Source organism: Anarhichas minor, unplaced genomic scaffold, assembly GCF_050575085.1.
Source record: "Anarhichas minor isolate MPS153535 unplaced genomic scaffold, ASM5057508v1 ptg000026l, whole genome shotgun sequence".
In the NCBI taxonomy this organism is placed as follows: Eukaryota; Metazoa; Chordata; class Actinopteri; order Perciformes; family Anarhichadidae; genus Anarhichas; species Anarhichas minor.
This window is the reverse complement of record NW_027466472.1, coordinates 14,719,343-14,744,075: the sequence shown is the minus strand read 5'-3', so window position 1 is coordinate 14,744,075 and position 24,733 is coordinate 14,719,343. Positions and strand designations below refer to the sequence as shown.

At 42.3% G+C, this 24,733-nt stretch overlaps 2 protein-coding genes across 4 annotated transcripts; both read left to right on the top strand.

The window, feature by feature from the left end:
• The first annotated feature begins 131 nt into the window (after positions 1 to 131).
• c2cd3 (C2 domain containing 3 centriole elongation regulator) lies at positions 132 to 17,903 on the top strand. The gene is made up of 33 exons (XM_076100094.1): positions 132 to 370; positions 2,947 to 3,216; positions 3,291 to 3,448; positions 3,829 to 4,007; positions 4,140 to 4,297; positions 4,400 to 4,532; positions 4,614 to 4,766; positions 4,873 to 5,020; positions 5,123 to 5,223; positions 5,913 to 6,116; positions 6,218 to 6,333; positions 6,433 to 6,551; positions 6,737 to 6,868; positions 6,953 to 7,405; positions 7,545 to 7,696; positions 8,074 to 8,317; positions 8,975 to 9,158; positions 9,258 to 9,441; positions 9,525 to 9,697; positions 9,788 to 9,923; positions 10,156 to 10,424; positions 10,554 to 10,634; positions 10,721 to 11,320; positions 11,398 to 11,745; positions 11,832 to 11,970; positions 12,066 to 12,130; positions 12,219 to 12,424; positions 12,526 to 12,659; positions 13,844 to 13,993; positions 14,076 to 14,266; positions 15,222 to 15,975; positions 16,510 to 16,618; positions 17,691 to 17,903. Exons 1-33 carry the CDS (start codon positions 316 to 318, stop codon positions 17,811 to 17,813), a joined length of 6,621 nt encoding a protein of 2,206 aa, XP_075956209.1. The 5' UTR covers positions 132 to 315; the 3' UTR covers positions 17,814 to 17,903.
• A 136-nt stretch (positions 17,904 to 18,039) lies between these two features.
• LOC142959000 (dicarboxylate carrier UCP2-like) lies at positions 18,040 to 23,270 on the top strand. Of its 3 annotated transcripts, XM_076100095.1 has the most exons (6): positions 18,040 to 18,798; positions 19,500 to 19,707; positions 20,304 to 20,507; positions 20,597 to 20,698; positions 20,785 to 20,965; positions 21,208 to 23,270. In XM_076100095.1, exons 1-6 carry the CDS (start codon positions 18,673 to 18,675, stop codon positions 21,320 to 21,322), a joined length of 936 nt encoding a protein of 311 aa, XP_075956210.1. In that variant the 5' UTR covers positions 18,040 to 18,672; the 3' UTR covers positions 21,323 to 23,270. The 3 variants fall into 3 exon arrangements, with proteins under 3 accessions (XP_075956210.1, XP_075956212.1, XP_075956211.1); XM_076100097.1 differs by lacking the exon at positions 20,304 to 20,507; XM_076100096.1 differs by lacking the exon at positions 20,597 to 20,698.
• Positions 23,271 to 24,733: the final 1,463 nt, after the last annotated feature.

Sequence of the window (24,733 nt, the reverse complement as noted above, 5' to 3'; positions counted from 1 at the left end):
CACGAAAATATGTAGAAACTTTCTGCAGAAACGTTACTTTTTTAACCACATCATAAACTACATTTCCCAGAATGCAACTCTGAAATGAAGCGGCAGCGGAGGCTCGGCACATTCGGACTTTGTTGCTCAGAAACAGTTTTGCGCGCTGCCGCACGTGTGCGTGTTGGTGTGTTTGTGTGATGTGGGCAGTTCAAACAAGCAGCTCTGTTAAACGGATTATTAGTAACCTTGTGTGATACAAATCATGCCTGCTAACGGTTCACCAAGTGCTTTGGCCAGGCTGTCATCCACCATCTTTATTTACTGAGCAGCGGGATGAAGAGCAGAAGACAGAGGTCCGTCAAAGCTGGAAGCAGCAAAAAGATAAAAGGTAAACTGTTGTTAGCTTAGCTACCTGCTAGCAGTATAGCTAGGTTAGTAGCTGTTAGCGTCAGCTGTCAGTCTCACGTTAGTAGCCTCGGATGTTAGCATACTAGCTAATGTTATGTTATGTTAAGTTGAGCTCACTTTCTCTTTTGGTTTGTGTTGTTTCTGCATGTGTTGTCAATGTTGTTAACGTTAGGAACGTTAAGCATTTATTTATTAACTTGTTACGCAGTTTGTAGGTATGCCAAAGGATACTGAAAGCGAAGTATTACATTATGTTCCCTCTTTAGAGGAAAATATTGTCGTTAACATCAACTGTTTAACTATAACAGGGGTGTCCAAACTTCTTTCAAAGAGGGCCAGATTTGATAATGTGAAAATGCCCAAGGGCCAACAGTCCCTGCTGACATTATTTTAAACAATACAAGTAGCCTTGTAGATAAAACGGGGATGAATTTATATCATTGTATAAAGAGAGTGACATGAGAAGATCAATCTCATGTCTAAGTTAAATCAGCTATAATCACTATTTTAAAGTGATTAGTGACTCGTCTAAAACATTTAAAAAAGGAATAACTTCAATAGAATCATTCTATACACTGTAGCTTCTTTACATTATGTTAGAATGTAAAGAAGTTACATTCTGATACAATGTAACTTATTTACATTCTATTAGAATGTAAAGAAGTTACATTCTGATACAATGTAACTTATTTACATTCTATTAGAATGTAAAGAAGTTACATTCTGATACAATGTAACTTCTTTACATTCTATTAGAATGTAAAGAAGTTACATTGTTGCCTTTTCTTCCCACAATAACGTAATTTTGTCAGGTTGATAAAAAAATGTCACTTTACTTCCTGACATTGTTACTTTACCACAGGGGTGTCCAAACTTTGTTCAAAGAGGGCCAGATTTGATAATGTGAAAATGCCCAAGGGTCAACAGTCCCTGCTGACATTATTTTAAACAATACAAGTAGCCTATACATACATTGTTATTTAATCATTTTATTTTCAATGACAGCAAATAGCAATGTAACCAAATGTAAGCATTCATGTATGAACACATCTCAACAACTATTCTGCCTTTCTTTCACATCTTGAAAGTCAGATAACACAAAGAACAAGCCATCTAAAAGCTAATTACATAGAAACCGATCAATATTCTCACCTCAAGACAATCTTAAATATGACTTAGTGAGGGTAATGAAAAGTTGTCTCACATTTAAGTTCAACACACATGAAACAGGCTAACGAAAAAAATCAAGTTGTCTCTTAGTATCTGATGATAGCTCTTCAGTGTTACGAGCCAGGCAAACATTAGCAAACTCGGTCTTCTCGGGGCAATTATGTTTTCTGCTATTTTCATAACACAGTCTTTGATAAACTCACCTTCCGTAAAAGGTTTGTCATGTTTAGCAATTACCATGGCCACTTGGTAGCTGACTTTGATGATGTTTTCATGTGAAAAGGACCGCTGCTGTGAGGCCAAGTTATCTTGGAGTTGCTTCACTTTTCTAGCTCGGTCGCTCTGATAGCTTGTTGTAGCATTAGCATGTTTGGTCTCGTAGTGTCTCTTTACATTATATTCCTTAAACAAGGCAACAGTCTCATGACTAATTAGGCAGACACAGTTGTTTCGGTTTTCGGTGAAAAAAATATTGCAAGCGGCGGCCCTCATTATCGACTTTCCTTTTTTTACTTGCCGTAACATGACAGGTCAAAGGTCAGAGCCAATTTCAAACAGCCAGACAGTTACAGAGTGGTGCTGCCACCATGAGGTAAAAAGAGGAATTGCATGTTGAATTTGTATGATTTATTCATTCCGTTTTGACTGTGCTGGCGGGCCATAAATAATGCATTTTAAGACAGAAGGTGCGGGCCATATAAAATCTGACCTCGGGCCGTGATTGGCCCGCGGGCCGGACTTTGGACATGCCTGAACTATAACGTTTGTCTGTTGCTTAGTATAAATGTGTCTTTTAATCCGATATTGGTATTTCCTGCTGTGTCGTTTAAAACGTCTCAGTATTTGTTGTTGATAAGTACAGTTGCCCTGTGGCTAGATATGAGACTTTGCTGGTTAACTCTAGATTGAATTAATTATTTGAACAATTCTATACTTCGTGTGTTTAGAGCTTAAATATAAGCATTTTAGGGCATTTCCAACACTGAGGTAAAATGATGTGGAAAAGTGTCAGGACGCTTTCAGAGAGTGTCAAACACTGCTAAGTTCATGCATTATTGTCAGTGGTATCATACCTGTTATGATAACTGATTTTAAAGTCAAATATTGCTTCAGGGGTAGGTACAGTAGCCCAGAGGGATTAATCATGTATATTTATTGTAAGCAGTGTCTGCACGTTTGCAAAATCACATGTACAAGTGTCAAGTTGATCCTAAAGCCATTGAACTGTGTTTTCTCTGACATATACCTTAAAACAGAAAAGCCAACATCGGGCTAAGACCTGCAGCAAATGCCACTCTTACTTGTCCTATTTTATGGTTATCTCTGATGTTAGTATTTACAGTGTTTGTATCTTGACTTAATTATAATAAAAATAACTCTTTGCAGTCCCCAGCGATGTGTCCCCCGCCACCAGCCTTCCTCCTCTTGTCGAGGGCCAGCTACGATGCTTCCTGCGTGTGACAATAAGCCGGGTTTTATGGACCGCTCACAAGCCTCCATCTGCAACATTCGTCAGGCTGCGCTGGTGGGGAGAGTCTTCAAACGGGACGCACTTCTTTCCGAGAGATGGATCACATCCGTCACAGAAGACCATCAAGACCACATCCCGCTTCCCTATCCGCTGTGGGCCAAAGCAGTTCACCTCATATCTGACGGGTAACTAAGAAGGCTTTGATATGTTTACATTTCAAATGTTTAAAATCAGCCACTAACCTGTCTTTGATGAACAGATATGAGCTCGCTGGTGCTGGAAGTTCTGACCAAACCGGATCATTTGCCGATCGCACGGGCTGAGGTTGCGGGCATCTCTCGTCTCTCTCTGTCACACCCCATCAGTGGATTTTACACCCTTGTATCTCCGACATCTGAGAAGCTGGGAGAGTTACAGGTGAGTGGAAACCTGAATTCACATTGACCTGCCAACCGCATTTGTGCATGTTTGATATACTATAAGAGTAGTGGATAGGGAGACGTGCGTTAGGCAAGACAATTAATCTCGACCAGCTGCAGGGTTGCTGTTCTGTGGCTGTGACTTTTTTTGTGACTGTGACCAAAAGAGCATCACAAGTAACTTTGAAAGGCAGGGGAACCTAAAACATTGGATGCATAATGCTTTTTAAAACCTCTTAAGCCTGTTAACATACTTGTATCCAATGACAAACAAACGATTGATTTTATTGAGCACCCCTTTGTGAGGTTCAAGGTGTTATAATTTTGCACCTGGAGTGTTAAAACCACATCTTAGCTTTTTTGTTTTCACCTCCTCAGGTTTCCATTAATTTGGAGCCTCTCACAGAAGCCTATGACAGCAGCAGCTCAGGTCCCGTCACAGATATCAGCATCGGAAAACCGCGAATCACCACACTGCCTGTGCCCTCACGGCCCAGATCGCTCTCAGCTGGCAGTGGGAAAGAATCAGCTGTGAGCAGCAGTGGGAACACTCCAAGGTTTGAAGTTGTTGCTGTTGTGATGATACCATTCATACTCAACTGCCTGTGCGTTCTATTAAGAGCCTACTGGTAGTAAGTTTAAATCTGAGCATAATAATCTTACTGTATATCTCGCTTTAATATTTTCAGAGGGAAAGACCACTTATATTTCCAAAATGCCCAGAAAGACAAAGAAGAGTCACTGGAGAACCAGATGCCGACAACAAACAGATCTCAGAACAGTCAAACTGCTGTGAATCCTTCAAGTCAGGAGCCTTGTGGCCAAGCAACTACTGATATCCTGTCAGGTTGGTTGCAGCCTGACTACTCATCAGATGTACATACAGTAACAATAAACACACAAAATTGACTGTCTCCTCACAAATACCCAACGTTTTCTCTCATCTCAGTTATTCTAGAGCGTGGGAACAAGCTCAGAAATGCTATGGTGGTATCAGCTTTGAAATATGACATGGATTCTGCCCCGGCTCTGAAAGACACCCCACTACCTCTCCCAAAGGATAACATCCTGCCACCTTCCAAGTTTGTAAAAGAAACAACAACAACAACAACGTTTTCCATCATCTTACAATGCACATTCTATAATAATTCCTTTGTCTGCAGGCCCTTCCCTTCTCCCGCTGGGGTGTTTCTTCAGAATATTCTTCATGCTGATTCAACTCTCAAGCACTCTGATGATGTTGCTGTAATCTCAGACTGCAGCTTAGACTGTCCTGTTGACATGGACAACAGAGCTGTGGACCTGCTCCTCGGCAGGTACTTAAGTGCACATCTGCTTCCAGAGATGTAATGTAATGTACGGTAAGCAGTTTTTTCTTTCCAACATCTGTACTTTTTCCTTCTTTTTCTATATCTTGTTTAGCTTAAACACATCTCCTCTGCCTCTCTGGGATGGAGATGACTCCTTCCCTGGATCTCTGTCTGACCATAGCAGTGTGTGTGGGGACAGTGAGCTCAGCGATCCACAATATGATCAGAGCTTACTGGAAAATTTGTTCTACAAAACTCCAGTAAGTAGACTATTTCCTGATGATTGTCAGGGGAAAAGCTCGTTTTATGTGTAATAGCACTGTCAGTATTCTTAATCTTTTTATTGTTCTGTTGTCTGTTAGATGTCAGATATCAGACCAAAGGACACTGAGGCGGAGGGCCGAGGAACAGTGTCCTCGAGTAAAACCCAGCTGACGCAGTCTGCACACAGGATTACTGGAGGGTAAGGGCCTTTACATGCTGTTTAAGGGCAACCCTATTTTTTCTGTTTTTTGTGTCTAAGTGACTAATGGGGACAAGAGTTTTGAAATTGGACCAGTATTGAGGGAGATTGTTGCAGACGGCAGCTGCTAAACTGGTTGCAACGTAATCACTCACCGTCAATTTACGTCCACTAAAAGTGCTTTATTTTGCAACTGACAGGCTGGGATTGTTGTTAAACGTGTACAGACCATACAGAGAAATACAACGTTTTTCTTTACCTCGTTTTAAATCTTGCCTCGCAACCACCAAAGAAATTATTTTAAATAATACAAAGCTTAGCTTTCTGTACTCCAACACAACAAACTCTGACAGCACCAGTGTCCCGTAGCACTCCTCTCTCCAACTCTCACTCACATTTTCACCGTTGTCGTCTGGTTACATGACAAAGTAACGGAAAGAAAAAGCCAAGAAGATCGTCTTAATGTTGTAAGACACTTATAATAACAATCTTATCCTGTCAGTGGCAAAAATAAGCACTTTTAGTGGACGAACTGCTGCATTCTTCCTCAATACTAAACCAGTTTCACACAAGGTACCAGGATATAGATCAGATGTATAGCACAGAAAAAAACATACAGTATAAGAATAGACTAGATGTAAACATACCACCTTTTGTACACTTATCTGTCTTATTTTGACTGTGTCCAGTTCAAACCCAGAGCCTCAGCGGTCTGCAGATGCTGGTGGTATTCCTCCTGGCGTTAGTGCCGAGCAGGTAACTTTGCTGAGTTTGATCAGACTGGCGAGAGTGACTATCGACTCCCTGACCGTACCTACCGGCAGTACAACCACCACACCTAGAAAGACCTCAAGCAAAGGGAAACCTCCTCGACCGTTAATCAGCAAGAAGTGGTGGGTGAAAACATTTAACAATATTTTCATCTTATTTTGAAATAACATTTCAGTTATTAGTAAAAAAAAAAAGCTGTGATATCTCCTCTCTTTTTCATTAGCACATATTTTATTGAGTACGTGTTCCCAATGGCCTCCACTTCCGGTCGACATGATCGTAGAAACAGTGGAGATGGAGAGGTGACCAGAGCTGTTGCCAGTAAAGTCGCAGCAGGAAGTATGAACTTTTATAATCTGCCTTATTGAAACCTATCTGAGTGAGAAACACTGGTACGGGTTTGGGACTGACTCTGACTCACTCTTCTTTGTGTTTTAGCGGTAAAGTTCCATCAGCACTCTGTGTTTCCTGTCCACTTCAGTACAGCAACACTGAACAAATGGTGGGAAACTGATCTGATCTTCAAGGTTTACTCACGAAAGAGCGACCAAAAGAAAGTAAGTCCCTAAATGTGTTGTGCTTATGTGAGTTTTTCTTGGAATAATAAATTATAATGTTATATAGCACATATAGCACAGCTTCTAAATGTGACTCGCTTATAAACTAGAGCTTCCGTGTAAAACAAATAAAATACCTTAAAGAATAAAGTGCTGGTGATCACCTTGGCTCCTCTTGTTTTTAGCCGGTTCCCATCGGCGAGGCAGTTCACCCGCTGCGCTGTCTGCTGCAGAGCAAGCAGCTGAGTCAGTCTCTCTTCTTACCTGTGCAGAGTGTGCAAGGAAACAGGGAAACACAGGAGATTGGACCTCTCAAGGTAATCTACTTGAGTTTATGTTTACAAGCCTGATATTTGTTTTCCAAGTGACTTTCATAGAAGTAATACTATTGTTCTTCTCAGGTTTCACTAGAACTTGTTAGAGCCAACAAAGATTTCTCTTCTGAAAAAAGTAGAAGCAAGGAGGCTCAGAGAGACGCATCACCTTCACAAACTGCACCCGGTCCGCAGAGAGGGACCAGCTCCAGGTCTCAACATGTTGACGTTGACCGGGAGAAGTTACCAGCTCACTCCTTTGAAGATCCCAGGCTGAATGTTTGGACTCCTCAGAAACCCTCGAAAGAACCCTCTCCCCACCCCGGACGCCACACATCTCCTCGTATATCACGGCAGCAGGTGGAGGAGGACTCTGAGGTGCTGCTGCATACGTTACTCATGGTGCCAGATGGAAAGAACTTCAACTGTGGGCCCATGCAGGCTCCGAACGTGTACTTGAATTGTAAACTCTGGTGTGATGAGACGGCGAGATCTGTCATCAGCTGGGGTCAGGCAAATCCCTGTTTCAACTTTGTTCAGGTTAGCCCAGGAGATCGAAGCTTGTAACCATCTTTACATTCTTTTATTAGGCTTCAAAGGAAGCAGAATTCTCCTACCTTGTAAATGCAGAATCCCTGTGACCCATATGATTTATTTTGGTCTTCGTCCCTTGTCTCAGGTGACGCCTGTGGCCTTAACAACTAAGCTGCTGGAGCGGATGAATAATAATGTGATGGTAATCGAGGTGTGGCAGAAGACGAGAAGTTCAGGGCAGGATCGACTCCTCGGCATCGTTAAAGTACCGCTCCACCAGTTCTACATGTCATTCAGGCAAGTTGTTTGAACTTTGTGATTAGGTTTGAATTGACACTGAAAGGTCACTCAATATTTCCAGTGTTGTTGGCAACTTTTACAGTAAATGAGTAGTAATCAACAGAAAACCTATTTGCAACTTTTTGATAATTGGGGATCTTTCACTCTTTTATTTAACCTGCCCTCCGGGAGGCGCTATGGTCCTCCTCCAAAGAGCATATATTGTCTTTTATCCTCAATGCATTCAATTTCTTGAATTCTCAGAATGAAACTCCAGGAATGTTCCACCACAAATTACACTACACACACATTTTAAATGTGGACTCCAACATGCCTGCCACAGTGAGGCTGTGCGTGAGACGAGTAACCCTCCTCTCTGTTTTTCTTCCCTCCAGGGATCCAAAGATCACCCACCTTCTTCTCCAGGCACAGTACCCTGTTTTAGGGGTGGACTGCTACATGCCAGTCATTGATGTGTTCTCAGGTAGTTGTAAAGGACACCTCAGGGTTGTTTTGGCTATGGGCCGATCAGAGCAAATAGTTGCCCTCCAGCGCGCAAGGGATGAAGATTACGACCGCTTGTCTCATGTCATGAGACCAGTTCATCTGCTTGATCACCAGCCTCATTCACAAAAAAAGGTCTGTGCTCATTTCTGTGAGAGAATGCTCAAAGCATTTTGTGTATTGTCAAACAGATAATTGCAGATCAGCATTAACGTCCAAAGGTTCATAAAAAGTTTAGGATTCAAATGTCCTGGAGAGTGTCGTGTTGTTGTGATTTTTATGTGAACAAACTACCAGTCTATCTATCACAGCTCCCCAACATGGAAAGCATTGCCACGTGAAAGGGCAAAATTATGCTCAGGATCATATTAACATTGAAATGGTAGTCAACGGATGAGAGTTCTTTTAATAGACTGTGAACACACCCCCAAGTCACGTCACATGCAATTTACTATTATATTATTCTATCAACAACAAAAACTGCACTAGTATACATATTACAAACAAGTTAGTCAGTAAACACTGCTTATATTTAGATATTTAAAAATAATTGAGTATGTGTGATGTTAGCCTGTTTATGTTTGATTCATGTGGATTATTTGGGATCATACTGAAGTCATGAAAATGTTAAGCACTGAAATCTCATACTAGTATCGTCTGAAAAGGCTCAGACTCATTGAATTCTTACATTACTGTAAACTGTATATGTCTGTGCAGCTTCGTCAGCTCAGAAATGTCACATCTGTCAACTAAGTGCATGCCGTCTTTGTTTCTATTGTGTTTCCCCCTCAGGTGATAGCAGCGCAAGAGGAAACTATGAGAGAGCATCTGTTTGTGATTAGAGTGGAGAAGGTTGATGGGCTGACACCTCTGCAGTCCACAGTTTGGGGTGAGGCTGACTGCTACGTCCAGTACAGTTTCCCCTGTCAGGAGGGGGACCCTGCTGCAAAATTGGACCAAAGCCTCATAGAGACTAGTAAGGACATTTGATTGTATAAAACCTTCACCATAAAGAATTTCCCAAGACGTTTTTCCTCCCTCTGCGTCAGTCTGACCTGTATCTCGTCTCCAACAGGCGTGAACCTGAAGCCGTTTCGTACCACCACAACTCTCTGTGTCCCTGACCCCGTGTTTGGACACACTGAGACTCATGTGCTTCTGGCTCCTGAAGGAGTTCCTGTTCAGAGGCTGCTGCTCAGCTCTCTTTCTAGTCAAGGCCTAAGCAGTGGAGGGGGTGTCCAGTTTGAAGTCTGGTGCAGGTTTGTGGTTGTTATTGGAATTTCATATCTTAATATGACGTCATACTTACTGCTTTCATATAAAGGATTGTGTGTGTCTGTAGATATTATTATCCAAACGTTCGAGATCAGCTTGTGGCCAAAGGAATGCTTCCATTGTCCAAGCTGTGTGCCATGGTCACCATGCAGAGACGGCATCCTAATGAGGCTCAGCTGTTCTCCCTGCCCCTGATTCCCAGGACAGACAGTCCCACAGGACATCAGCCTCAGCCCTCAGGTACACAGACACTCAGAGTGATGGCCATGATAGAATGCATTGACACGTCTAGTATTCTATAAGTTGTGGCTGATCTGTTGTGTTTCTCAGGCTTACTAGATGTGTGCGTTCGGTACAAGCACCGACCAGTAAGACCTGAACGTCAGACTGGTAAAGGAGCAGCCTCTCGTGTTGTGACACTCGTGGTTCAAGTGCACAGAGCATCAGGTCTGCAGGCCGCAGCAAGGTACATCCCTACCACCGTCCTATTGGGAGCTTTAGTTGTTTTTATGGAATGGAAATTCCCCTTAGCAATGCTATCAAATATAAAACGTTGGTCTGAGAGCAAATGTTTCAGCAGCAGAGATTTCAAATCCTCACGGCATCACAGAAAGTATTTGCAAATGTCTTATAGAAATTGAACAGATACGGCCTCACTGCCTTCAATCTGGTGTTGTGCTTCTGCCTTTTTGTTTCAGGGTTTTATCAGAACAAGATGAACGATTCAGCTACTTTGCCGGTGTGGGAGTGAACTCTTACATCACAGTCGAGCTCTCCTTCCTGCCTGAGAGTGAAAGGAGGTGCACCCGCGTAGCCGCCAGGACCTTCTGCCCGGAGTTCGACCACCACATGGAGCTGACCTGTGATCTGCTGTCTGTGAGGAGCAGCGGAGAAACCTGCAGCTTGGCTGAGCAGCTGGAGGAAGCCTCTGCTGTCTTCACTGTCTGGAACAGAGACAGTCGCAAAGGTGTATAAAGCTCATTTTGGTTTTATTTACCACATTCTATAGATTGTAAGTGATTTGAAGCAGTGATTTTGTAAATGTTCGTCAATAATATCTGTAAGTTACTAATTTGTTTTGTGATGTTTGTTGCAGCGGTGCACACTTATAAACCTAAGGATGTGGTGTTGGGCACAGTGAAAATACCTCTCGCTGATCTCATCCATAAAAGAACAGGTATGCTGCGCTCTCGGTGAATGCTGGGTCCAATAGTTTTTCTGACAGAAACACAGTCATTTTTGTTTCTTTTTCCACATATAAAGGTATTTCTGGCTGGTTTGGAGTGTACATACCTCAGGAAACAAGCTCTTCTCTGCACCAGCACATCTTGGCCGGGGGCCTCGAGATCTCCGCCAACTTCGCCCACCACTCAGACAGAGAAAGAGTCATTAAAGCTGCTCAGGGTTTGAGCTGGGAAATGGAACATAATGAAACACAAGTTGATGAAGAAGCTTGGGAAGACGGCGTGAGAAAAATGTCTTTGACTTTCTCGATGCCCAGAGCGTGGATACCTGTCCACTGCTTGCTTCTGCCGGGCCTCAGTGAGCTGGAGCGCTCCACCTACTGCTACTTCAGGTACAAGTTCTACGACCAGGAGGCCTTCTGCTCCCAGATGAAACACCCCTCTGTTGAGGAGGCAGGCCAGGCCACGGTGGCTTTCCAGGAAAGGAGAACTGTGGAGCTGAGGAGCACTCAGCCCTTGATGTGGTATCTTCGAGAGGAAAAGCTGGAGGTTCAGGTGTGGGTTGCCTTCACAAAAGACAAAACCCAAAGGCCCCGAGACACAGACCGACTGGTGGGTTCAGCGTTTGTCGACCTGTCCTCTCTGGCAAAGACAGCCACGCAGAAGCTTACTCTCAGTGGTAAGAACTTACTACTTGTGTTATAATTGAACTGTTTGTCATTGCTGTAGTAACATTATGGCTGTATTTCTTTACAGGAGTGTATCCACTGTTCAGACGCTCAGCAGCAGATCTACAAGGGGCTGCTCTCAGGGTGCACATCACACTGACGGCAGGTTCTGTCCCTGTGGAAGTGGGGACAGTCCCTGCTGGAGTTGACCCCCAAGTGGACTCAGACAGCCAGGAGGAGCTCTTATCAGAAAAGGTGGAAGCAGCAGATCGAGCCCCCTCGCCCACTACACCCAGAACATCACAAAGCAGACACAAGAATAAATCCTCCAGAACAACTCCAGACATCACATCGGTGCAGCACACAGAAATGAGCACGGATGACTCGTTCCCTGTGACTGTTGCAGTGGACCGCGCCATGCACCTGAATCTGAAGGGTGAGCTTGTGACCTGACGTCTTCTTTTTTTTTTTTTTTTACATATGTTATAATTGATAATAATGTGTGTTATGTTTCTCTGGCAGGCTGTCCCTTAGCAGAGCGCAGTGAAGGGTCACCATGCTGCTGTGTTTCGTACGTCACTGCAGACTCTGCTGAACCAGTGTCCACAGCTGTCATAGCCAACACTGACTGCCCTGCGTGGGACCATCAACATGAGTGCAGGTCGAGTTGTATAACAGACATTAACTAAAATCTTTGAGGAGATCCATGATCGGAACGATCACATATCAGGCTGATGATTTGTATCAAATTTACAGGCTTTCAAAGCAGCTACTTGTCGATCCACAACAGTCTCTCGTGTTCAAAGTCTGGCACAAAGGAGGTACAGGAAGCAGTTTCCCTTCATGATGTATATTACATTGATCTGCCTGATGTATCAATTCACTCTCGGGTTGTTTTTTCTTCCATAGAAACAGAGAGGGTTATTGGATTTGCCTCTGTGGACCTGTCCCCCTTAGTCTGTGGGTTCCAGTCAGTGTGTGGTTGGTACAACATCACAGACTTCAGTGGTCAGTGTCACGGCCAGCTGAAAGTGTCCATCACTCCACAAAAGGGGGTCCAAGATCTCAGGGAACAGAGAAAAACTGTGAATGAAGAAGCTTCCAAAAATTCACCGGTGAGAGAAAGTATTCATACATACAGTAAAAAAAAAAAACAACTTGTTAATGTCTAATTGTAATCATGATGGTGATTTTTTTTTTTAAATCTTTTTGTTAGCAAGCTTTATTCCAGGCACTCCCTCTCAGCTACCATACCACAGCCACATACAGCAGCTTCCCCTCTCACATCAGCCGATACCCCGAGCAGAAGATCTCGTCACCTGACCACACGGACGGGCTGTTCTCTGAAAGGTTTGTAGAACAATTACCAAAGACTGTATGGAATATGGACGTGGTCTCTGTTTCCTGAAGAGCCATTGTGAAGCTCGGAGTGGGCGGCTCCGGCTGACGCCACCTTGTTAGTGACGCCACCTTGTTAGTGACGACACTGACTAACTTCCGGCTAATCCCAAAATGGCCAAAGAGGTGTGTAGCTGAGGCGGGCTCAGGTGACGCAGCAGAGGAGACAGCTAACAGCTAGCGACCTGAGACGGCCCCCACCTGTCACTCAAAGTGGCCACGCCCTTAATTAAACCTGACTTCAAGCCTTAGTACAATTTAAACGAGCGAGTGGATTTGCGGGCCACATAAAATGACGCGGCGGGCCGGATTCGCCTTGAGTTTGACACACGTGCATGAGAGGGTGAATGAGTGTCTTAGAACTGTTAGAGTAGTAGAGTCAACAATAGTGAGTTATTTAAAAACAAAATGCTGTTGCTGTTTAAACACTATTTGTTTATATATGAATAATAAAGCAATGTTGATTATTTTTTAATTATCTTTTTTTTTCTCACAAAATAATCAAAAAGAACCGATAAGAGTACCGATAGTACTAGTGTTGATACTCATACTATTATCAGACACTTTGCATCTTAAAAGTGTTGATACGTAGACTCTGTCCAGCTTCATGTGTTCAACACATGAACCAGTGATTTACAATCACAAAGAAAACATGTTGAAGTAGTTTACAACTGTGTTAGTAATTCAATTATAATACCGGTAAATAATGCTAATATTAGAAATATCCATAAACCCGTCAGTGATGAAGGTCACATGTTTTTACTGTAGAATATCATCTTTGTTACAGAAGCAGCTCCTGTCTTTAACCTCAAATACCATTTAGAACTTATTTTATGATCATTTTATTGATCAGCTTCAGTTTTGTTAAAATCACTTAAAGTTAAACAGATTGCAGTACTACTTCTTTATAGTCACCATCATGTCATACACTTGTATTAATACGATATTTAATTAGAGAGGTAGAAACATAGAACATTGATTTGATTTTTTTATATGATTTTGTTTTGTTTTATTTGGGAGAACCCTGCATTCCAGGAGAAAACCCACGGGAGGGTGGAGGAGGGAGAGGTGGAGGTCAACAAAACAATTGGGAAAATCGTTTGATGTATTTACTCATCGTCTGTACTTCTGTTCAGGTCAAGTGAGAGTGACCGGCACTTTGAGCACATGGACAACGTACGTCATTACCATCAGAGTCTGCAGGAGCAAACAGCAGCTCATTCTGTCTGTAGCAGCGGTGCTGCTGACATCAATCCCTCCAGCTCATTTCTGTTTTCAGCACTCAGGTATCATTCCTCAGATATACAGCCCATTACAATTCATGAAGTGATTGTTAGCTTTGACTAGACACCTCGTTGTTTTTTACAGGAAAAAACTAAGTGAGCTGGACAACATCCAGAGATACTTCAGCCGTAAGATTTCAACACCCACATTCCCGTCCATGAGTGAGCAGGACTGTCACGCCAAGCGTGAGGAACAGAGGGACACGGAGACGGACACATGTCAGCTTCTTCTCAAGTCCAACCACTTAGTTGGACAAGTCAACAATATCATTAGTGGTGAGCTCTTTTACATGATGAAGGGCGTCCACTTAACGGGTCTGAAGTTACCAGCAATGTTTTCCATCAGTAGTAGTCAGTAGATCTCCAGTGAGATCATTTTAGCATTTAAAACTGTTACAAATGATGGTACTTTTTTTCTTAAATGTCCAATATATTGTCATTTTACCATTTAAAGATCATTCTTGGCAGGCCATTTAGCAATCTGGGCATTGGCAGATCATTCTGTACCCGATCAAGGTTGGGTAAACTAGAACAGTTGACCCAGAGTTCATTGTGGACACAGTCTACTGTTAAGCTTAGACACTTTAACCATGAATGGAGGCAGCACTGTACCTTCTGACTTCTTCAGTGCTGCTGAAATTTCAACTACTGGAATAAAGTCGACACTGCATTTCTGTCACTCTAAAAGTACCCATGCCATTACAGTTGTTATACTGTTCTTTAGTGCTGCAACTAATGATTGTTTTCATCATTAATCTGCACGTTATTTTCTCGATTAATCAATTTATTATTTGATCTGTATACTTTCCAACGGGGATAAATTCAAATTGCTTGTTTTATCTGACCAAACAGTCCAAAACTTAAAGATAACACTTAAAGAAAAGCATCAAATTCTAAAATTAGATTTTTGTCAAAGTCCAGTTGAGTCATGCTGTAAAGCTGACATGACCGGATCCGCAAACCACTTTCCAAACTGAACAGGTGCCAGTCGCTGCGCAACGGACGGAAAGAGTTAAACAACCTGCTGAGCCATGAACACGTCACAAACACGTCTGTCGAGTGGTGACTTTTAGAGATTACTGACAAAGAACAGGAAAAGTATTTCCTTAAAACTATGACCGTGAATGCACTTAATGATAACTGAAAAACAGAGCGAGTATGAAATGATAATAAATCTGCCTGATCTTCTCAAGACAGTGTTGCTCAAATCTTTACTGTCCTCTTCATCCAGGTCTACGAGGAAACCACCTCGAAACGATTCCCTCAGATCCCCAGAGCAGCTCAACAACTTCCCCTGTTGGAGACGACAACGCTCAGACTCTCCCTGAGAGTATCTCCAGTCCACGCAGAGCTTCAAATTCTATCCAAGAAGATGTGTCTCCTCTGCACTCGCCAAAGATGTCTGAAGACCACACCGACTCTGAGCCTGAGGAAGAAAAGGACAGTCGCAACCACAAGGTTACTGTGTCCGAGGAGGAAAACGAAGAAGGGACAGACGAAGACGGGACGAGTAACACACAGGATGAGGAAGCTGATGATGATGATGATGATGATGAGGAAGATGAAGATGGAGATTACGAGGAGGTTGTGGTGGAGCCGAGGCCTCTCAATGAGGTGACCTCTTTAACAGACAAAACCAGTCCTTGGACCAGCATCCTGTCAGACCCCGACCTGGTTTCTCTGGAGGCGCCAGAGGAGCCATTTCTGAGCGAAGATGAGGACGAGAGAAGGCAGATGGTAACTCATGACTGTGGCGGTAAACACAAATGTGCCCGACGACAAGAAAGTGAAGAAAGTGACAGTTTTAATGGATCAGCAGGAGACGGTTCAGACACAGAGAGAGATGGTGAAAGGACATCACAAGCTTTAGATGAAAGACGAGCACAAGAGCCCAACAGCCCCAACGAGGAGTCAAGTGACAGAGCTTCATCACCCACCATAGATACCCATGATGCTTCATGCTCCGTGGACATTCCACTCCAACCGTATCCTTGATCTATATTTGTTGTTGTCTGTCTGGATATCAGATTAGTTGTTGCTGTAATCATTTGTTTTAGAGGATCATTTTAGATTGTAACACTCATAGTCTGCTCCACCTTTGACATGCAGGTGTAATGTCATGAACAGATGCAGCCACCCGCTGTCACTGGTTCTTCGTGTGACTTAGTTTGGAACTGTTTGTTCAGACTTTGCGTGTGAAGTTAGTGGGAAGATGCAAATTAGCTTGGAGAGAAAGACGTCTCCCCACAAGATAAAAATGTTTCAACAATTTGTGCGCATTTTGGCTTTTTTTAAACGAACTTTAAAGACCACACTCACAGACACACTCCTAAAATGTAACATACCGTCTGTTTGCAGCTAACGCCAGTACGGTTGGTACACAGGATGTTGAGGCGAATAAACACCAGCTGACTAAAGAGAGACACTGCAGAGGTCTGATAAAACCAAAGTCTTTCTCATTGATCTTAACTGGGAGGCCATCATACTATTTAATTGTTTTTTTAACATTCAACATCCAGCTTGGTCCCTGTGGAGGTCCCTAATTTCTTCCTTCCCTCTCACCAACTGGAGGCATCTATGAGAGTCATACGTTTAGCTCCTTCTTTCTCCCAGGCGGCCAGTGGCCCGGTGAGTATTTGTCACCAGCTCTACTCACTCGCTCCCTCTCACCTTTTACTTTTCACTCCCCTCTCACTGAGTCCCGGAATATCTCTGTTTCAGTTATTACTTCTGAGTATTCAGGATTTTTCTTACATTTCGTACAGTCCTATAGGAAATATGTTTGACCTGACATCAGGGCCAAACGGCCAAGCAAAAACTATGTGTTATTAATAAAATCACTTTACACATGACGCATACTGAACACAGACCTGTCAAGAATACTGACACTGGATCAACTAAATGTAACCTCTGATGTAACCACAGGTATGCGGTGGCTGTTTCATTAGAGAATAAAACACTCCCTTCTGCCCCGAGTATTAATCCATCATCAACCGTCAGGGCTCAGGCATTTGCGCACTGCGCTGAACAAAAATTGCAACACAACAAAACCAGTCCGGTAAAAGGTGATTTGGTTTGTCAAATGGCACATCGTGAGTTAAAGGACTCAACACAGAATTCAGAGCATACCTCAACACGACACCCAACATGGAGACGGCCGAGCCGGCGGCTAATAGCCGTGTCAATTGACTCTATACTCATTAAAAACAGCCTTATGGTATCATTGGAAAAAAGGTATTCATTGTTGATGTTATGTACAACTGAGGAAGCGCACTAATATTATGCACACGTTTCCCCAGAGTACTTCCCAGTGTCTAATAGGTCTGATGGAAATGCACTTCTGCATCACACCATTGTAAATGAATCCAGCTTCAAGGAGGGTGTGGCGATATCAGATATGTGTCTGAGGTGGGAGGTGTGCCCGTCTTTGAGGGAAGGACCTTTTTAAAGAGCCGGTTCAAACTAGTCACTTATTGTACTTCAAGTAATACAGAGAGACGCGTGACGAGCCTGCTGAGCCAGAAAAAGGCTTGCTCTGTTTGAGCAGTCGCTCTTATGTGACCACACACACAATAAATGATCCTGTGACTAAGCAGTACGCCTTGTTTGTTTTTTTAATACACTAGAAAATCTTATTCTTAGGCTCATTATTTGCTGCAGCACTCACACTGCAGGTATGTTTCTGTGTTGATCTTCCCAGGGGCCGAGCATGCCGCCTCACAGAGGTCCTCGCCAGCGCCCCAACATGTCGCCGTCATCCATGAAGAAGGAGACTGAAAGAATATCAAAAATATTTGCGGCTCACTTTGATGACAGTCACTAGTACGTGGTGTTTTTTAACTGTTGTACAGCTTAGTGGTTTCAGATCATGTAAATTATTGTATTTTTATGAATAAATATAAATTTAACTGTATTTTTGCGTTGGACGTTTTTTCTTTAGTCATACCAGAAGCTGCTTCTTGGAACAGGCCTCAGGCTACATTAAGATTCATGTCCTGACTGTTTGAACCCGTGCTTCATTTCTGTTTGGTAAGAGGTGAAACAGTTCAAAAATACACGAGACGTTCACCCGAAGACTTATCTACAGTACATGTGGAAAGATGTCAAGGGTTTCCTCTGTACCAGTAGTATAACTGGATATATTGGTAGTTTTAAAATGCTGTCTTCATCAAAATAAGTATGTATGGTTTTCCAGGCGCATTGTAGAACAGTATAACAGTATGTAACTCCATTTATGCGCGTTCAGCATATAATGTACATACTATTATGTACATTAATAATGCCTGGTAGTGTGTGATGGCTTGTGGTTTTAAAAGCAGCGCAACCAGTCTTTGCCAAAAGCTGTTGGCATAGGCGTGGAGCAATTTGTTTGCATGTGGCGTGTTTCTTGTTCTCGTGCGGGGTGGTGCCGTGCAGGAAGGGGCTGGACCCTGCCGGCATCAGCCTGTTTGCGGAGGCTTGGCTTTCACAAGACAAACTTTTTCCAATACCTGAAACTTGACGTCGGCTGCAGTAGCTAGCCCAACTGGATCAGGCATGGAGGGGCAGATGATGGATGTTCAAGTGTCTAAATTGTGGGATTAACTAGGATATCATTCTTAAATGCGGACACGGGACAGACGCTGCTTTAGTCTGCGGTTTATTTAGTTCATAAGACTGTTGATCCTCTGAGCTCATTCATCATGGTCGGTGGAGGAGCTGCTGATCTGTCCCCAACAGTCGCTGTCAAGATCTTTTCAGCCGGAACAGCTGGCTGCGTGGCCGAACTGGTCACTTTCCCCCTGGACATAGCCAAAGTGAGACTGCAGGTGAGGACTGTCACCTGTAGCTTACACACAGTCAGTGATAACCATTCGCTGTTTAAAATACTGAGGTCATTAAACCCCCAACCAGTCCCGTCAGATATTTGTGAGTATAGCCTCCTTAAACATCTGTATATTTGTTCTGCAAATGTCATGTCATCACATGGTGATCTGTGGTTATTTTGTAGATTTAGATCATCAATAAATAAATATAATCTACTTACAAATGTTCTTGTTTTGTTATAAATAGATACCCAGTATATAAACGTACATACATCAATAATTATGATCCAGTAATGTGATATACATTATTCTGAATTAGGTCATTCTGCATGAAGAGTTCTTTTTTTGGTACTTTAAGTAAAGTTTGACGCGAACACTTTTGTACCGATAAGAAAGATTTTGAATTCCTCCCCCCCCTAAGGTCCTCACATCACCAACATTACTTGGAACAAGGCATGCACTCAATGTACAGCCATGCTTGTTGCATTGCTTTTCAGCAGGCTGAACAGGAGAACAATCTTAACACAAGTGCATGTTGCAACATGTCAACAATTTGAAAGGAAACTGATAATAGGCATGTAAATATGACATTATTGCAACTAAAGGCACGTCTTTGTTTCCCCTATAGCCACAGTTTCCACATATCATTAGTGACCTGTGAGGGAATGTTTTGAACATTTTGTTGTGCATTTATGTGACTTTAGATTCAAGGTGAATCCAAGCCCTCACCGGAAGGCCAAATGATCAAATACAGAGGTGTGTTCGGCACCATCTTCACCATAGCGAAGACCGAGGGCCCCAGGAGTCTTTACAACGGACTGGTGGCAGGGCTGCATCGACAGGCGTGCTTCGCCTCCGTCCGCATCGGCCTGTATGACACCATGAAGCAAGTCTACGCCAACGGGTCAGAGAGTAGGTGTCCAAATGGTTCAGTCGAGCAGTGGAGATAATTCTCTCTCCCTGATTAGCAGAAAGTTGAATCGTAATTAGCCATTTTGTCCATTACAGCACAAGTGTAAACATGGGATATTGTGCAAGTCAGTGAACTGGTACACTCGGATCATAACTTGGGTTGAAACTAACAATCATTTTCACTTAATCTTTTAAATTTGCCTATTATTATGGTCTATAAAGCATCTTTATCTGTGCTATATCCCAAATATATTATAATATATATTAAACCAGTTTGACAGTTAACGAGCATCTTTGTCGCTGTGTAATATGCTCCTCTCCTGCAGCAGTTTTACACAACTGATACCCTGGGTGTTTCATAATGCAAATGCTTATAATGATGCTTCATAATTGGGGGAAATCTATGGAGCATGTTGTTGTTTCTTGTTTAAAGTCATATGTTAAATTAACAGATGTTTTAAAAGGCCGACTCCACTGCCAAATGTCTACCTATAATCACTGTCGTTATCAAAACGTCACCCCTGTTCAGTCTCTATTCACTGTGTAAACTTCCTTGTGGCATCGGAGGAAAACAAGTGTCTTTGCTTGTATCACAGATGCAGGAATTGGGACTCGGCTGCTGGCAGGCTGCTCCACGGGGGCGATGGCGGTGGCCTTCGCGCAGCCCACTGATGTGGTGAAAATCAGGCTCCAGGCTCAGGTCCGCCTGTCTGCCAGCGGCACTGCGAAGAGATACAGCAGCACGTTTGATGCCTACAAGACCATCGGCAGAGATGAGGGCGTCAGAGGGCTCTGGAAAGGTAAACTGGAAGGGTAGACTGGAGAACTTAGCTTTCTCGGGCCAATATAGCAGACACTTAAGAATTTATGGCTTGAACTGTCTTTTCAGGTTGTCTGACAAACATAACTCGCAATGCCATCGTAAACTGCTCTGAGCTGGTGACATACGACATAATTAAGGAGCTCATCCTTAATTACAACCTGTTGACAGGTAGGTGCAAACTCATCAAATCAAGTCCCCCCCCCCCCGCATTTCAGGCTCTCCGTAACAACAAGCTAATATTTTGTTTCCAACAGACAACATGCCGTGTCACTTCACAGCAGGCTTCGCAGCAGGTTTATGCACCACCATTGTGGTGTCTCCGGTGGATGTGGTGAAAACACGCATCATGAATTCACCGCCTGGGAGGTACAGCGGTGCTATTAACTGTGCCTTAATCATGCTGATGAAAGAGGGACCCACAGCTTTCTATAAGGGGTATGTAATATGTTTACTTCTGTTGGTTACATGACTTTTGTATTTGCTTATGAAGCTTATCGAGATGGGATTCCTTCCATCTCACCTGCACAACTTGCTTCTTTTCTTCTGTCGTTGTGTTTCTGCTGTTTTTGTTTTATTTTGCAAATAAATAAAATAAAAATATCAAATTAGTGTTGTTATCGAAAGCGAGCATGTCAGAAAGTAAAATGTTTTCTTGATTCATCTCATTGTTTGTATAGATTCATTCCCGCGTTTCTCCGTTTGGGTTCCTGGAACATCGTGATGTTTATGAGCTACGAGCAGATTAAGAGAGCTTTCATAAGATACCAACAGTCCCGGGATTCAGCGCTCTGACGGCTGGTTTGTTCTTACTGATGGGCCATAACCACGACTGTCTGTATCAAGCAGCATGCGCTTAAGAGAGACAATGTGGTTGTGACTGCTGCTGATCCAGACCTGCTCTCTCTCTCTCTCAAGGAATAAACTGCACTTATTACAGAAACTACACTCAAAAGAAAAACTGAAGGGATGAAAAACGTTGAATTGTTACTGACAATGCGCATATTAATAGAATAGATCAAGCAATGTTTCTGCTAATGTTATTAACTGACCTTTTTGGCATGTCACAGTAAGAAAAGCACAGGTGTAAATAATGAAATGAATGACGGCTGAATTCCGTTTCAGGGTCTTGTGCATGCTGGCGCACTGTCACACTATCGTGGTTTACTTGAATTGAACAGGGTCATTATTAATGTTATTACTAACTCCTGTACTTTTCTTACTTCAATGACAAGTCAAAGTATATATACTGAAAAAATAAACCATTTACAGGGTGAAGTCTGGTGTGGATGGAGATGCAGGGCTTCCTCCTGTCAGAGTTACACGTCTGTGTTAAAGCACAGTAACGTATTGTTTATTGATTGTTTTGTATTGCATATCTAGTGTCATGTGAAACGTTTTTATGCAGTCTTTTATATGAATGTTTAGGAATTAGGGTTGCAATTAACTGTTTTAATACACTATGGATAAATCTGCCAATAGTTTTTTACAATGAATCAGTTCATTTTTTGGTCTTGTTTTGTCTGACTAACACTCCAAAACCCAAAGATATTCAGATTTGCTGTCACATAAGAGCAACAAATCCTCACAGTTGATTTTCTGTCAATCGACCAGTTGATTCAATCAATTTAGGAATGAGCCACAGTTCCATACTGCCAGAGTAAACTAGGTTTGCAATGGAATTGACCACTTAAATAAAAAAAAAAAACCTCAAATGTATTTAATACTCTACATATTATATAGATGTTGGAAAGTCTATATTATATGTAATAATGTGTACATCTGTAAATCTTAAAAGTAAAACAGGACAATGGGAGCACACCCACTACACACAATCCACAAGTTAAACTGAATGAGTGGACTAAACAGAAATATCTGATTAAAGGGCATTTTCAAACTGTCAACCAACATTGACCAACACTTCGTACACAACAAAGCTCACCAAGTGTCACTCCGTTCCTGCACTATCTACTACAGGCTGCTGTCATAGACACTCTACTCTGAATAATCCCCTTTAAATGCAACCATTCAATGCGTAGATAAAATACCCCCCAACTGTGTGACACGTGTCAATACTGACAGCCAATGGAACGCTTTTCAGACATGACTCAAGCTTTTTATAACAGCGGTGTTTCCATTAAGAATATAATTTTAATGTTTGTTGCCATATTTATAGAGTATGGCCCAATGTTGCTTGTTGCGTACAGAAATGTTACGGTACATCGGATACTGTATGCTTTTCAGCGAGGGTGTCTTTATAATTGTAATCATTTGCTTCGAGCTTCCCGCATGGCTGTGCAGAAATAACTGGGTGTGGTGGAAAAACATCTTTTTAACCTCTCTGTGAGACATAATCACAATGGAACTTCTTAAAGTATTAAAAACATATTTAATGAACAGACACTTCAATCAAACAACTTATAACTAAAAGAACCATATGATAAATTTCCACCACACTGGGTGTTCCATCAAACAATGCAGAGACACGAAGGTTCCTTTGCTTCTGAACTGCCTAAATGATGGTCTTTCTTAACGGACATGTTTGTCTGCTTATGTCTCCTGACAACCAGCTGTTTCTCCCACAGGTCTGACATTTCTGTTGTCAATGCTGCTTTGTTCTCCAGGCCTTTTCAGTCAGAGGGGTGGTGCTGTGTTACAGCCTTACCAGTGGATGTAAGACTATAGGCCTCTAGTATATATCATCAGAACGTGGCATATTACAATAAAAAAGTATTTTAAATAATTTGTCAAGCACCATCTCATTATTTACTGTGCATTGAAACACACTTATTAACATTTTCATTGAATATAAACTGTGTTTTTACACTTGTATGAAAGAAAATACATACAGACGGATATACCTTTGCCAATCAAACTGAACACTTCCCTCACACTCCTGCTCTGCATGATTTATCTTCTGCAGGAGACTCCACTGAGCATCATGAACGCTGTATTTTTCTGCTGCAAAACAAAATAAGCATACAGCATTTGACATTAATGCAGCCGGATTAAAACATATGAGAAATAGATAATATATTTACAAACTCACTCATTTGTTGTTTGGCCTGGATGATGCTTCTCAGGTTTTCCAGCTGCTTGTACTTCATTGCGAGTAGCAATTTAGCGTCTCTAAATTTAGGTTTTTGAGAAAGACCGAATTTATTTGAAACTTGGATCTTCTCTGCAGCCCCTGAAACTGGGAATGGCGGCGAATAGTTCAAGACACATGGAGGGAGATTTGTGTTTCCTAATAGAGTAAGAGGTAATTGTACTCTTGTGCCCGCGTGAAATCCGACTTTTTTTTGTTAATGTGTCTCTGTCGGATACTCACCTTCTCACTGCACATGATGGTGCGCCATGTGAGCTGGTAATGCTGCATTCAAGGGCTGTGGACTAACGGAAAGCTACAGCCCACACTGTAGGACACGAATGGCTTTAAAAGTGACTTTATGAAAAAATGACGACGACAATAGTCTGCAGTGGTGTTGATATTTTACTTCACTTTCACAAGTTTCTGTTTCTTTTACAAAATGAGTAATATCAACTAATTGTTTGATCAATCAATGGCATTGCTGCAGTGTCATTGTCTGTACTCACAAGCTGTAACTAATCATTTAAAATCATTTCTCCTTACACAGTTTTGTCACATGCATTTGTCTGTTAGGATGCTGCGGACTTTCATATGTAGCTGTACGTTTTCAGAATTCCAAGGTAAATTAAAATACTCATTTAATATTGGGATGGATGGATGATGTATATCCATGTATATCCATCCATCCATACATTCATACATACATACACGTGTGTTGACCTGTCATTACCTCTGTGGGGTTAAACACACGGCCGCCTCAGAATCACTTTGCCTTAGCTATATGTAGCCTCAGTTAATCCTTTTAAGACTAGCGCTGCTGCTCATCAGTGAAAGTCCTGCGCTGAGACAGAGGAGTTTCCCCTCCTGAGAACAACGTGCAGATTGACCTCAACAGCCATCAACACAGGACACCTCCACTGTGTGAGTAAAGAAAATAATTCACCTCATATTTGATCTCTCACAATATTTTAATAGTGCCCTTATTAGTGTTAGAGGGGATTCAGATGAGTTTCAGGCTTTCGCTGCCTGCCAGTAGCTCCTGCTCATCATTTTAATTTAAATGTTTTATAGCTTTACATGTTGCAAAGGCATATTTCTTTAACAAATATGTACAT

What these genes read in the sequence shown, in the direction of transcription:
- c2cd3 (XM_076100094.1), top strand. Translation starts at nt 316, where the DNA reads ATGAAGAGCAGAAGACAGAGGTCCGTCAAAGCTGGAAGCAGCAAAAAG. An exon ending in ATTTGTTCTACAAAACTCCA is followed by an intron (nt 5,021 to 5,122) that starts GTAAGTAGACTA and finishes GTTGTCTGTTAG; the next exon opens with ATGTCAGATATCAGACCAAA. An exon ending in CCAAAGCCTCATAGAGACTA is followed by an intron (nt 9,159 to 9,257) that starts GTAAGGACATTT and finishes CGTCTCCAACAG; the next exon opens with GCGTGAACCTGAAGCCGTTT.
- LOC142959000 (XM_076100095.1), top strand. Translation starts at nt 18,673, where the DNA reads ATGGTCGGTGGAGGAGCTGCTGATCTGTCCCCAACAGTCGCTGTCAAG. An exon ending in TAGCCAAAGTGAGACTGCAG is followed by an intron (nt 18,799 to 19,499) that starts GTGAGGACTGTC and finishes ATGTGACTTTAG; the next exon opens with ATTCAAGGTGAATCCAAGCC. An exon ending in TAATTACAACCTGTTGACAG is followed by an intron (nt 20,699 to 20,784) that starts GTAGGTGCAAAC and finishes TGTTTCCAACAG; the next exon opens with ACAACATGCCGTGTCACTTC.